At 37.1% G+C, this 14,126-nt stretch overlaps 1 protein-coding gene across 8 annotated transcripts in view; it reads left to right on the top strand.

The window, feature by feature from the left end:
• ZNF624 (zinc finger protein 624) overlaps positions 1 to 12,914 on the top strand; it is a 75,492-nt gene extending 62,578 nt beyond the window's left edge. For 6 of the 8 annotated variants that reach the window (XM_049859477.1, XM_049859476.1, XM_049859475.1 and 3 more), the window contains one exon: positions 7,339 to 12,914. In XM_049859477.1, coding sequence (XP_049715434.1) covers positions 7,339 to 9,563 — 2,225 coding nt within the window. In that variant the 3' untranslated portion in view covers positions 9,564 to 12,914. Of the gene's footprint in view, positions 1 to 5,618; positions 5,696 to 7,338 lie in introns of all 8 variants that reach the window. The other 2 variants (XM_049859483.1, XM_049859482.1) reach the window with 1 other exon arrangement.
• The last annotated feature ends 1,212 nt before the right edge of the window (positions 12,915 to 14,126 follow it).

Genomic DNA, 14,126 nt, shown 5'->3' with positions numbered 1-14,126 from the left:
AAAAACCAAGACTTGAATTTGCCGCACACTGAGCACTATGCTGAATGCACACAAATGAAATGATGTGTAAGAATACCCTGTTGTAGCCTCCCGCCATTTCACAGACCCTTGGTCTCCCTCCAGCACCCATTGTTTGAGAATTGTTGGCCTCACATCTTGTCATAATTCCCTAAACAATGCAGTATAACAACTATTTACATAGCATTTACATTGCATTATGTGTTATGAGTAATCTAGAGATAATTTAAAATACACAGGAGGAACTGAATAGCTTATATGCAAATACTGTGCCATTTTATACAAGGGACTTGAGCATCCATGGATTTTGGTATGGTGGGGGAGGGGAATCCTGGAACCAATCCCCTGTGGATACCAAGGGATGATGGTCATTGTTTATTTTTCATATGCAGCTTTGATTATCTGTCTAGTAACCTTTCCTTTTCATCTTATGAACTCTGTTTAGTAATTCTTGTAAAGCAGATCGTGCAGTTGTTAGGTGCCATCGAGTCTGTTCTGACTCATAGCGACCCTATGTACCACAGAACAAAACACTGCCTGATCCTGTGCCACACTCACAATCGTTGTTATGCTTGTGTTGCAGCCACTGTGTCAGTCCATCTCATTGAGGATCTTTCTCTTTTTCACTTTTTCATGTACTATTTTACCAAGCATGGTGTCCTTCTCCAGGGACTGATCCCTCCTGACAACATGTGCAAAATATGTGAGATGTAGTCTCCCCACCTTTGCTTTTAAGGAGCCTTCTGGTTATACTTCTTCAAGACAAATTTGTTCATTCTTTTGGCAGTCCGTGGTGTATTCAATATTCTTTGCCAGCACCACAATTCAAAGGCATCAATTCTTCAGTCTTCTTATTCATCGTCCAGCCTTTGCACCCATATGAGGCAATTGAAAACACCATGGCTTGGGTCAGGTGCACCTCAGTCTTCAAGGCGATATCTTTGCTTTTCAACAATTTAAAGAGGTCTTTTGCAGCAGATTTGTCCAATGCAATGCATCTTTTGATCTCTTGACTGCTGCTTCCATGCGTGTTGATTGTGGATCCAAGTAAAATGAAATTCTTGACACCTTCAATCTTTTCTCCGCTTATCATGATGTTGCTTATTGGTCCAGTAATAAGGATTTTTGTTTTCCTTATATTGAGGTATAATCCATACTGAAGGCTGTGGTCTTTGATCTTCATTAGTAAGTGCTTCAAGTCCTCTTCACTTTCAGCAAGCAAGGTTGTGTCATCTGGATGATGCAGGCTGTTAATGAGTCTTCCTCCAATCTTGATGCCCCGTTCTTCATATAGTCCAGCTTCTCAGATTATTTTTTCAGCATACAGATTGAATAGGCATGGCGAAAGGATACAACCCAGTCGCACACCTTTCCTGACTTTAAACCACGCAGCATCCCCTTGTTCTGTTCAAATGACTGCCTCTTGATCTACATACAGGTTCCTCATGGGCATGATTAAGTGTTCTAGAGTTTCCACTCTTTGCAATGTTATCCGTAATTTGTTATGATCCACACAGTTGAATGCTTGCATAGTCAATAACACACAGGTGAACATCTTTATGGTATTCTCTGCTTTCAGCCAGGACCCATCTGAAATCAGCAATGACATCCTTCGTTCTACATCCTCTTCTGGATCTGGCTTGAATTTCTGGCTGTTCCCTGTCGTTATGCTGCTTCAGCCACTTTTGAATGATCTTCAGCAAACTTTTACTTGCCTGTGATATTAATGATATTGTTCAGTAACTTCAGAAATCGGTTGAATCACCTTTCTTGAGAATAGGCATTCATATGGATCTCTTCCAGTCAGTTGGCCAGGTAGCTGTCTTCCAAATTTCTTGGCATAGATGAATGAGCACTTTCAGCACTACATCTGTTTGTTGAAACACCTCAGTTGGTATTCCATCAATTCCCGGAGACTTGTTTTTCCCCAGTTGCCTTCAGTGAAGCTTGGACTTCTTCTTTCAGTACCATTGGTTCCTGATCATATGCTACCTCCTGAAATAGTTGAATGTTAACTAATTCTTTCTGGTACGGTGACTCTGTATATTCCTTCCATCTTTTGATGCTTCCTGAGTCTTTTAATATTTTCCCCCTAGAACCCTTCAATACTGCAACTCAAGGCTTGAATTTTTTTTTCAGTTCTTTCAGCTTGAGAAATGCCGAACGTGTTCTTCCTTTTTGGTTTTCTATCTCCAGGTCTTTGCACGTGTCATTATGATACTTTACTTTGTCTTCTAGAGCCGCCCTTTGACATCTTCTATTCAGCTCTTTTACTTCATCATTTCTTCTTTTGCTTTAGCTACTTGACATTCAAGGGTAAGTTTCAGAGTCTCTTCTGACATCCATTTTGGTCTTTTCTTTCTTTCCTGTCTTTTTAATGACCTCTGGCTTTCTTCATGCATGATGTCCTTGATGTCATTTCACAACTACCCTCATCTTCAGTCATCGGTGTTCAACACATCAAATCTATTTCGAAGATGGTCTCTAAATTCAGGTGGGATATACTCAAGGTCATACTTTGGCTTTCATGGACTTGTTCTAATTTTCTCCAGTTTCAAGTTGAATTTGCATATGAGCAATTGATGGTCTGTCCCACAGCCTGCCCATGGCCTTGTTCCAGCTGAAGATATTGAGCTTTTCCATCGTCTGTTTCCACAGATGTAGTAGATTTGATTGCTATGTATTCCATCTGGGGAGGCTCATGTATATAGTCACCATTTATGTTGGTAAAAAAGGTATTTGCAATGAAGAAGCCTTTCTTGCAAAATTCTATCTTGCGATCTGCAGCATCATTTCTATCAATGTCATGGAGTGAATTGTGTTCCCCCAAAAATGTGTGTATCAATTCTACTAGGCTTTAATTCCCAGTATTGTGTGATATTCCTATGTGTTGTAAATCCTGCCTCTATGTTGTTAATGAGAGAGGATGGGCAGCAGTTGTGTTAGTAAGGCAGGACTCAATCTACACGATTGGATTGTGTCTTGAGGCAATCTCTTGAGATATAAAAAAGAGAAATAAGCAGAGAAGTGGGGGACCTCATACAGCCAAGAAAGCAGTGTCGGGAGTAGGGCGTGTCCTTTGCACCCAGGTCCCTGTGCAGAGAAGCTTCTAGTCCTGGGGAAGATTGATCAGAAAGCGGGCAGAGAGAGAAAGCTTTCCCCTGAAGCTAATGACCTGAGTGTGGACTTTTTGCCTACTTTACTGTGAGGAAATAAATTTTTCTTTGTTAAAGCCATCCATTTGTGGTATTTCTGTTATAGCAGCACTAGATAACCAAACAATCACCAAAGCCATATTTTCCAACTACTGATCCTTCTTTGTTTCCAACTTTCCCATTCCAATCACCAGTAATTATCAGTGCATCCTGATTGCATGTTTGATCAATTTCAAACTATTGAAGCTGGTAAAAATCTTCAATTTCTTCACCTTTGGCCTTAGTGGTTGGTGCATAAATTTGAATAATAGTCTAATTAATTGGTCTTCCTTGTAGGCATATGGATATTACCCTATCCCTGACAGTGTTATACTTCAGAATAGATCTTGAAATGTCCTTTTTGATGATGAATACACCGCCATTCCTCTTCAAGTTGTCATTCCCAGCAAAGTAGACCATATGATTGTCTGATTCAGAATGGTGAATACCAGTCCATTTCAGTTCACTAAAACTTAGGATATCAGTGTTTATGAGTTCCATTTCATTTTTGACAATTTCCAGTTTTCCTAGATTCATACTTTGTACATTCCATGTTCCAATTATTAATGGATGTCTGCAGCTTTTTCTTCTCAAATTGAGCCAAGCCACATCAGCAAACGATGGTCCTAAAAACTTGACTGCATCTATGTTATTAAGGTCGGCTCTTTTTTGAGGAGGCAGCTCTTTGCCAGTCGTCTTTTGAGTACCTTGCAACCTGAGGGGCTCATCTTCTGGTACTATATCAGATAATATTCTGCTGCTTTTCATAAAATTTTTACTGGCTAATTCCTTTCAGAAGTAGACTGCTGGGTCCTTCTTCCTAATCTGTCTTAGTCTGGAAGCTTTGCCATGAATGACCCTGCTGGTATTTGAATACCAGCATCATAACTTCCAGCATCACAGCAACGTGAAAGCTGTGACAGTATGACAAATTGACAGGTGGGGGCAAATCAAGTCTGGTGGTATCAAATTCCCGCAACTTTTGTTTATCTGTGAATATCTTGATTTTATCTTCATTTTTGAAGGACCACTTTGCTAGGTAAAGAATTCTTGGTTGACAATTCCTTCCCTTCATTACTTTATATATGTCATTCGATTGCCTCCTTGCCTTCACGGTCTCTGAGGAGAAATCTACACTTGTTATTGAGGACCCCTTGTACATTATACTTTTTTTTTTCTTGTTGCTTTCAGAACTCTCTTCTTGTCTTTGTTTTTCGAGAAATTGATTACAGTGCATTTTGGTGTCGACCCTTTTGGATTCATTCTGCTGGCTTCCTAGATTTGTAGATTCAACTCCTTATTCAGCTCTGGAATTTTTTCTGTCATTGTATCTTAGAGGTTTTTGTTTTTTTTTTTTTTTCCCTGTCCCTTTCTGTCTGTCTTTTTGTTCTGGGATTCTCATAATCCTAATGTTGGATTTCTTGATAGTGTCCCACAATTCCATTTGGCTTTGTTTGCTTTTCTTTTTTCTTTTCTCTTGTTTGTCTTGAGACTTGATAAGTTCAGTTACCATGTCATCTACTTCACTTATACTGTCTTCTGTCTACTCCTTCCCACCACTCATTGTTTACTTGGGAACAGGGCAGGAGGAGCTCTTGTAAGCAAAGGAGAGAAGGATTTTCCTATCTTATAGGAGTGGAAGGGGCTAGTTTCTTCCTTGGACCCATTTTCCTGGCTGCTGTCAAGAAGATATTAAAACTTGAAGTAGCAAGAACTTAAGCAAAAGACAAATTCTTCTATCACTCTCCTATCCCTAGGAAGCCATTTCACCATTTGTATTTTGCAGCGTGGCTTTTAGTTTACATGGGGATGGGGTTGGAGGGACTCTCATAAATGACAGAGAGAAAGATTCTCCTTCCTTGTAGTCTTGATCTTCCTTCTGCCTTCAGCTATTTCTTCGATTGGTTGCTAGATCTCCGAGTCCCTCAGTTCCTTTGTTTGTGTCCTTTGCTTTCTTTTTTTTTCTAAAATTGTTGTGGGGGAATGGAGATGCTAGACTACGTATGTTGCCATCTTGGGAGAAGAGCATCTTTTATTTTCTTGAATGTAGTAATCATGGTTATTTTAAAGTCCATGTCTCAGACTTCAACTATCTAGATCTCTTTTAGGTCTGTTTCTACTACCTGTTTTTTTCTCTTGGTTTTCTTTCATGTGACTTTTGTCTCCTTGTATGCCTGTTTATTTTTGATGAAGTGTCAGGCATTAAACATGAAAACCTATAGCCATAATTTGAGGGTCTGGGTTATGGAATCTTCTTCTATAGAGGATTCATGTTTGTTTTAATGGCAGGCTTTTAAGCTCTGAGCTCTAATAATCCTCAGTCATCTTAGTTCAATTATAAATTTAAATGAACTGGGTTTCAGTCCTTGAGTGACTTGGTCTGTTTCCATTTTTCCTTATTCTTAGGGCATAGAACTTCAAGGTTCGAGCCAAGACCTGGGAAATGCAGGGTTCTGCTCTTTGGTGACCCTGCATTCAAATCTGTGAGTCTGGTAGAAATTCTATTTACTTATTAATCCTATCAGCCATTTTTTATAAGCTTAGGAGACGCCTTTAGGGAAAAGTTTCCCCTTTTGGGTTTCCTTCTCCTTGTAATTATTTAAAGCTTTGATAACTCAAAATCCTATAAACAGACTTTGTTTCTCTATTTTCCCCAACTTTTGTAATTGTTTTCAGCAATAATGTTCTTCTAAATTACCCAGCCTGGCATTACCAAAGTGCAGCTCTCTCAAACATTAAACTTTTTATTTCTTATTTTTCTTGTTGTTTGGGAATGACATTTTACTTCCACTCAAGAAAGGTGATTGTTTAGAAATAAAAGTATTTATTTCTGCTTCTTATTCTTCTTGTTATTTGAGAGTGACGTTTTACTTCCACTCAAAAAAGATGAGGATTTAGCTCACATATGTTAGTGAAGTTTCTGAACGTATGTTTGTTAAAGCTGAACATTTCTAATTGCTAATTAATAAAATAGTAACTTTTCTACACCCTAAGGATATTTTATAATTTTTTAGTGAATTTTAAAGCAAATTTCTATACTTTCCAAATCCATTTTATTTTTACATTTTAAATTCTTTATTAATTCCTGAATTCCACATTGGAGTTACAGATGTGTTTTCTATAGCTTCTATTCTAACAGGTGAAAAAATTCATCAGATACTGACAATATAATGTCCTACAGCAATAAAAATTATTTACATTTAATGATAAAAAAATGACAACAGCGTTATGACAAAAGGAATTTAAATTTTATTAAATCAAAATAACTTAGATAAAATATATTGCTCAATAATTAGTTTTAAAGTCATAAAACCATTCTAGCATCCACAAATGATTTTGATTCAATATAATTTTAAACATTTTAGACATAGTTACCACAAAATGAATACAAAATTGGAAAATTGTAAAAGTATTTTAAAAAATAAAACAAGCTGCATATACAAACAAGGTGTAAGATCACCCCACAGTATAATTTTTTTTACAAGAAAGGCTGGGAAGGCTAATAAAATGTTATAGAGCTACCCTTGATAACCAGTAATTATCACTATTTGAAACATCATTAACTATAAATATTATTTTGATCTGTTACTCAATCCACTTTTTGAAGCACAAATTATCTTTTTCCATTAAATTCTATGAAAAGGTAAGTGCAAAGACCTGAATAAGCTACCCTGCCTGGGAAATTTGAGAAAACCCTCATAAAGAGGTGCTAGTCAACAAAGAATAAGAACAATTAGAAAGTATATATGGGTAGAAATATCTGATTTGTGGAGTAAATGGAAAGCAAGGAAGTGAAGACAACCTATGAAGAACACTTTCTAAAGAAACTTAGCTCTAAAGGGAGTGATATAAGGAGAAAATATTTGAGAGACTTAGATTCCAGGAGGGTTATCATGAATATATCATATTCCCTAATAAGGGAAAATCTCATTGAATTTACTACTTTTGTTGTTTGCTCAACCAGTTTTCTTTAGCCCTACCTTCTTCCTAGAATACAAGGACAATTTACAAACATTTGAAGCCATGTATTCATTATAGTACAATTTTCATTTTGTTATTCTGCTTAGTGATATCTCCCAATATAGAAAATGAGAGTAATTTGATTTTTCTTTTTTTTTTTCTGTAGAGTTGGAGACCAAATTAGCAGCCAAGGATGCTGTATTAGCAGAGAATTTTTCTGAAGAAGACTTATCACAGGGAACCATAATGGAAAAACTCAAAGAGAATGGCCTATGGGATTTCAGTTTGGGAGGACCATGGAAATGGAATGACAGAATATTGAGATTGCAAAATAATCAGGAGAGTCATTTGAATCAAAGAATAGTTACACATAAGAACACTCCCAGTGGTCAAAGAGCATTTAAGTTTGGATCTGTTCTTTTTCCAGAACCAGAAGTTATCACAGAGGAATCCCACAGCAAATGCCAAACACATGAGGACAGTTTCACAGAGAATTTAAATTTGATTGTCGATACCCATTTGGAGAAGAAAATCTGCAAGGATACCAAAGGCAGCAAAGCCATAAGGGATAGTTCAGAACTTACTTTGGAAAAGAAAACTAATTATAAAGAAAAGCCCTATAAATGTAGTACATGTGAAAAAGCCTTTCGCTATAGGTCATTACTCATACAACACCAGAGGACTCACACTAAAGAAAAACCTTATGAATGTAATGAATGTGGGAAAATGTTCAGCCAACCCTCTTATCTTAGTCAACATAAAAAGATTCACACTGGAGAAAAGCCTTATAAGTGTAATGAATGTGGAAAGGCCTTTATTGCTTCTTCATCTCTTATGGTACATCAGAGAATTCATACTAAAGAGAAACCTTATCAGTGCAATGTCTGTGGGAAATCCTTTAGCCAGTGTGCTCGCCTCAATCAGCACCAGAGAATTCAAACTGGAGAGAAATCCCATAAATGTAGTGAGTGCGGGAAAGCTTTTAGTGATAAGTCAAAACTTGTAAGACATCAGGAAACTCACACTGCAGAAAAACCCTACAAATGCAGTGATTGTGGAAAAGCCTTTAGAAATAAGTCATATCTTAGTGTACATCAGAAGACACATACTGAAGAGAAACCATATAAATGTAATGAGTGTGGAAAATCTTTCAAGAATACCACAATTTTTAATGTTCATCAGAGAATTCATACTGGAGAGAAACCCTTTAGATGTAGTGAATGTGGTAAAGCCTATAGAAGTAACTCAAGCCTTATTGTACATATAAGAACTCATACTGGAGAAAAACCCTATGAATGTAATGAATGTGGGAAAGCATTCAATCGTATAGCAAATTTCACTGAGCATCTGAGAATTCATACAGGAGAAAAACCCTATAAATGTAATGAATGTGGGAAAGCATTCATTAATTATTCATGCCTTACTGTACATCACAGAATGCATACAGGAGAGAAACCATATAAATGTATTGAATGTGGAAAGGCCTTCATGCGTTCTTCATCTCTTATTATACATCAGCGAATTCATACTGAAGAGAAACCTTATCTATGTAATGAATGTGGGGAATCTTTCAGAATAAAATCACACTTAACCGTACATCAGAGGATTCATACTGGAGAGAAGCCATATAAATGCACTGACTGTGAGCGGGCATTCACCAAAATGGTAAATCTCAAGGAGCATCAGAAAATTCATACTGGAGTAAAACCCTATAATTGTTATGATTGTGGAAAATCCTTTAGGACAAAATCATACCTTATTGTACATCAGAGGACCCATACTGGAGAAAAACCGTATAAATGTAATGAGTGTGAAAAAGCTTTCACGAATACATCACAGCTTACTGTGCATCAAAGAAGGCATACTGGTGAAAAACCCTATAAATGTAATGAATGTGGGAAAGTTTTCACGAGTAATTCAGGCTTTAATACCCATCAGAGAACACATACTGGAGAAAAACCATTTAAATGTAGTGACTGTGGGAAAGCATTTAGCCAGATGGTACATGTCACAGAACATCAGAAAATACATACTGGAGAAAAACCTTATAAATGTGATGTTTGTGGAAAAGCCTTCAGGAGGGGTTCATACCTTACAGTGCATTGGAGAACACATACTGGAGAAAAACCTTATACGTGTAAGGAATGTGGAAAAGGTTGTATTACCTTATCACAGCTAACTCTACATCAGAGAATTCATACTGGGGAGAGACCCTATAAATGTGAAGATTGTGGAAAAGCCTTCAGAACTAACTCAGACTTCACTGTACATCTGAGGATGCATACCGGAGAAAAACCTTATAAATGTAATGAATGTGGAAAAGCCTTTAGGAGTAGCTCAAGCCTTACTGTACATCAAAGAATACACCAGAGAGAAGCTCAATTAATATAGAGAAAAATAAATCATTCATCCAGATGTCAACTCCACAAGAAGAATCTTCTAAACTGTGTATTTCATGAATGTGAGGAAATTTTCAGGAGCAATTCACCAAGAAATAACATTGAAGAGATACTCTGCAAACATAATGAATGTGGGAAAGCATTTGATCAAATTAAATCTTAGAGGTTATAAAAAGATTTATGCTAGGAAAAAAAAAATGGACAAATGAAAACCTTCATCCAGATTTCGTAATTTATTCATTCAACAAATTATCTTCTATGAATTGCCTATGATTTTTTTTTTGCTATTTTTCTGTTAGTTTGCCTGTCTTCTTTTCTCATCAGTCTGAAAATGTTTCTCTGTTTTAGATATTAATCTTTTGTCATGTGTGTTGCAGATGTTTTCCTTAATCTAGAATTTGACTTTATACTTTTTTTATTCAGCAAAATAGGTCACAAAATACATTTACTATGTAAATTAAAATATTTATTTTTTTCCTTTTCATATTCTTTACTCTTTTAGTAAAAAGTATCTCTTTAATCACTAGGTTATACATGTTGTTGTTAGTTGCTGTCGAGTTAGCTCCAAACTTATAGTGACCCCGTGTATAACAGAACAGAGTGTGGCCCAATCCTGCGTCATCTTCAGAAACATTGGTATGTTTGAACCCATTGTTGCAGCTCTTGTGTCGATCCATCTCATTTACTGACCATCTGATATCCTTTTCTAGCAATTCTTTCCTGATGACATATCCAAAGTAAGCAAGAGGAAGTCTCGCCATCCTTGCTTCTAAGGATCATTCTGGCTATACTTCCTCCAGGACTGATTTGTTTATTCTTCTAGCTATTCTTCTCCAAGAATATGTGTAGTATTCCTAAACTTCTAAGATTTTGATAGCTTTATTTTGTACGTTGATCTTTAAGTCATCTGGACTGAATGGGTAGTCATGGAAAAGCAACTCCACATTACCATTAACACATGAAAAGATTCCCAACCTAAATAGTACTCAGGGAAATGCAAATTAAAACACCAATGGAATGTCACTTCCACCTCTTGAGTTGGCAAAAGTTAAGAGATCTTTTGTCAGTGGAGTTTAAGGAACCATGTACTCTTCCAGAAAGATTGTACCAACTTATATTTTCACCAGAAATCCAGGGAAATATATTTTAAAATTATAAATATACATACCTTTTGACCCGGCAGAACCACTTCTGGGAATTTGTCTCTTAAAAATAAAATCATCAACACATAAGAATACATATAAATATGTTTATTGAAATATTGCTCATAGAGGGAAAAAAATCTCTGGGAAGAAAGTGAATGCAGATCAATAAGGTAATGGTTGAATGAATTGTGATGTGTCCATAATATAGAATAGAATAGGAATCACTTAAAATATGAGTTGGAGGCTATACTGATTGACTTCCAGGGATTTTCAATGTATTGACAAATAATTGCTTTATTACAAAGATGTGTAATATATATGTGTATATACAATATTTCATTTTTGTTAAAATAATAACCACTCCTATATATGTGCATATGCGATCAGATGAGTATGGAGACAGGTATGGAATATACGCAAGGCTGTTAATGTTGGTTACCTTGGTGAGAGGGAGGAAATGGGACATGAGGAAATAAGAAAAAAAATAAAAAGACTGAAAACAGAAAAATGTAAGTGCATCACATAATGGTATAAAACTCTGTAAAATTATACATTTGTGTGTACTTTTGAGAGGTAAATGAAGGAATGGTGTCCAAAAAAATGGTAGCTGTTTCAGGATTGGTAGGTTATCTAGCATGTTTTTAACTTGTTTGACTTTCTTTTTGGTAGTTTTAAGTTTTTCCTTGCAATGTATTGTTATATTTGCACAAACAGGAAAAAAAAAACCAGACTATTTTCCTTGTGAAGCTAATTTATTGGGTGTCTACTATATGTCAGGAACTGTCCTAAGTACTGGGTATACAGTATACTATATATACAGTGCATTGTTGGCAGGGGGTAGGTTTGTGGATCTGAGAACATGGGAATTAGTTCTGATGGTGCCTAGATTACAAAGAAGGTACCCAGCACTTCATTCCCCCTACCTCCTGTGTTTCATTTGGAAGAGAGTGCAAAGATGATGGAAATTCAAGATCAATGAAAAATGTCCAAGAATATCTGGGAACTGTGTGTCCAAGCTGTAGATCAGCCTTATAAAGAAGTTCCCCTTTCAGTGGCACATGCACAAAGGTCACAGCAGCTAAAGGAGTTGTCTTGGTAGATGGGTCTGGTGTACAGTCTCACAAAATCTTGCATGATGGCGTGTAGAGAGAGGAAGCAGTCAAGAGCTCCCAGGCCCATAAATGGGGACTTGGAAGTTCTGGGAGGACTACGAGAAGTCTGTAGTCAAAATGAGAGCTCAGAGGCTGTGGCCCTTAAACCAGAGGCCATAACAGACCACAGACCTGATATCCAAAAAAGACAAGGCATGATGAGGTAAGGAAAGATCAGATACCACCCGACAGTGCCAGATAAGTATTTAATATTGAGTAGGGAGTATTGGATAAATAATATGAGCTGTCTCCCATTATAAATGAATAATTTGACACTGTGGTTAAAACTACCATTTGTGTTAAATTTTAATAGTGAAACATATTAACTATTACCAAGAACCCCATCCACTTTGGGTACAATTAACATGCCACTTTCTGATTGGAAAGTTTGAGCATCAGACCATGAAATAATACCCTTAGTCTTCTGTCAAACAGTTGACATGGCTAGATACCAATTCTAATGGCTGCTCCCTTTGCCTCCTACTGCTCACCATACCTGCACCCCACCTTCCATACCCACCTCAAATTCAAGCACTTCAAGAGGGTGGGGCGGAATGGCCAGCAGGATCAAATGACCTAAGACAAGGTAAGAAATGGAAAGTGTCCGTTGGTTTAGGTGATGTGCATGACCCAGGCCACCTTGACTAGAGCACTGCTTTCTTGGCGGTATGAGGTCCCCCTGTCTCTCTGCTCACTTCTCTCTTTGATATCTCAGAAGAGATTGGCCTAAGACACTATCTAGTCTTGCAGACCTCATCAGTGTAATTGCTGCTGATCCATCTCGTTAACATCATAGTGGTAGGATTTACAACACATGGGGACGTCGCATCAGATGACAAAAAGGTAGACAATCATACAATGCTGGGAATCATGGCCTAGCCAAATTGATACACACATTTTGGGGGACACAATTCAATCCATAGCAGAATCTCCATCAGTTTTGTTGATTTGTAGGATTCTTTACATATTCTGTATACAAGGCCTTTTTGAAATATTTCTGTTACAAATATCTTCCCCCAGTCTGTGGCTTGTCTTTTCATTCTCTTAATGGTGTTCTTTGATGAATAGGACTTTTTTACTTTTGATAAATAGTAATTGATAAATCTTTTCCTTTATAATTAGTGATTTTTGTGCCCCCTTTTAAAATTATTTTCCTAACCAGGTCATAAAGATAGTTTCCTCCAATTATCAACTGTTTTATTTTTACTTTTAAGTCTACAATTCATCTGAAATTAATTTTTAAGTATGATATGGAGCAGGGGTCAAAATTATTTTTCCATAAAAATATACAACTTATCGAGCATCCTTTACTGGAAAGACCGTCTTCCTTCCTTTTGAGTTGCAGTAGTGTCTTTATCATAAATCAGATGAGCATATTTATGAGTGTCTGTTTCTGGACTATCTTCACTGCTTTATTGTTCCACTGTTTGTCTATTCTTCCCCTAATACCAAATGTTCTTAATGAAGATAACGTTATAGTAAGTATTGGTATCTGGTAGTGCTTGTTTTCTGACTTTGTTTTCCCTGTTCAAAATTGACACTGCTGTTCTAGAACCTTGGCATTTTCATATACATCTTTGAATTATTCTTTTCAATTACCACGTAAAAAAAATCTGGCATTTTAGTTGGGACTACATTCTTGGATCCACAATCAACACCCATGGAAGCAGCAGTCAAGAAGTCAAAAGATGCATTGCCTTGGGCAAATCTGCTGCAAAAGACACCTTTAAAGTGTTGCACCTCCACGTGTCTGTCAGTTTGTCATACCGTAGGGGCTTGTGTGTTGCTGTGATGCTGGAAGCTATGCCACCTTTACTCAGATACCAGCAGAGTCACCCATGACAGACAGGTTTCAGCTGAGCTTCCAGACTAAGACAGACTAGGAAGAAGGACCCAGAAGTCTACTTCTGAAAAGAATTAGCCAGTGAAAACCTTATGAATAGCAGCGGAACGTTGTCTGATATAGTGCTGGAAGAAGAGCCCCCCAGGTTGGAAGGCACTCAAAAGAGGTCTGGGGAAGACTTGCCTCCTCAAAGTAGAGTCGACCTTAATGGCGTGGGTGGAGTCAAGCTCTTGGGACCTTCATTTGGTGATGTGGCTGGAGTCAAAATGAGAAGAAACAGCTGCAAACATCCATTAATAATCAACGTGGACTGTACAAAGCTGCAGTCAAGAAATCAAAAGACACATTTCATTGGGCAAATCTGCTGCAAAGGACATCTTTAAAGTGTTGAAAAGCAAAGATGTCACCTTGAAGAC

The sequence above is a fragment of the Elephas maximus genome, chromosome 19, assembly GCF_024166365.1.
Source record: "Elephas maximus indicus isolate mEleMax1 chromosome 19, mEleMax1 primary haplotype, whole genome shotgun sequence".
NCBI classification, from domain to species: Eukaryota; Metazoa; Chordata; class Mammalia; order Proboscidea; family Elephantidae; genus Elephas; species Elephas maximus.
Note: the sequence above shows the minus strand (reverse complement) of the source record. Positions and strands in the feature narration are given on the sequence as shown.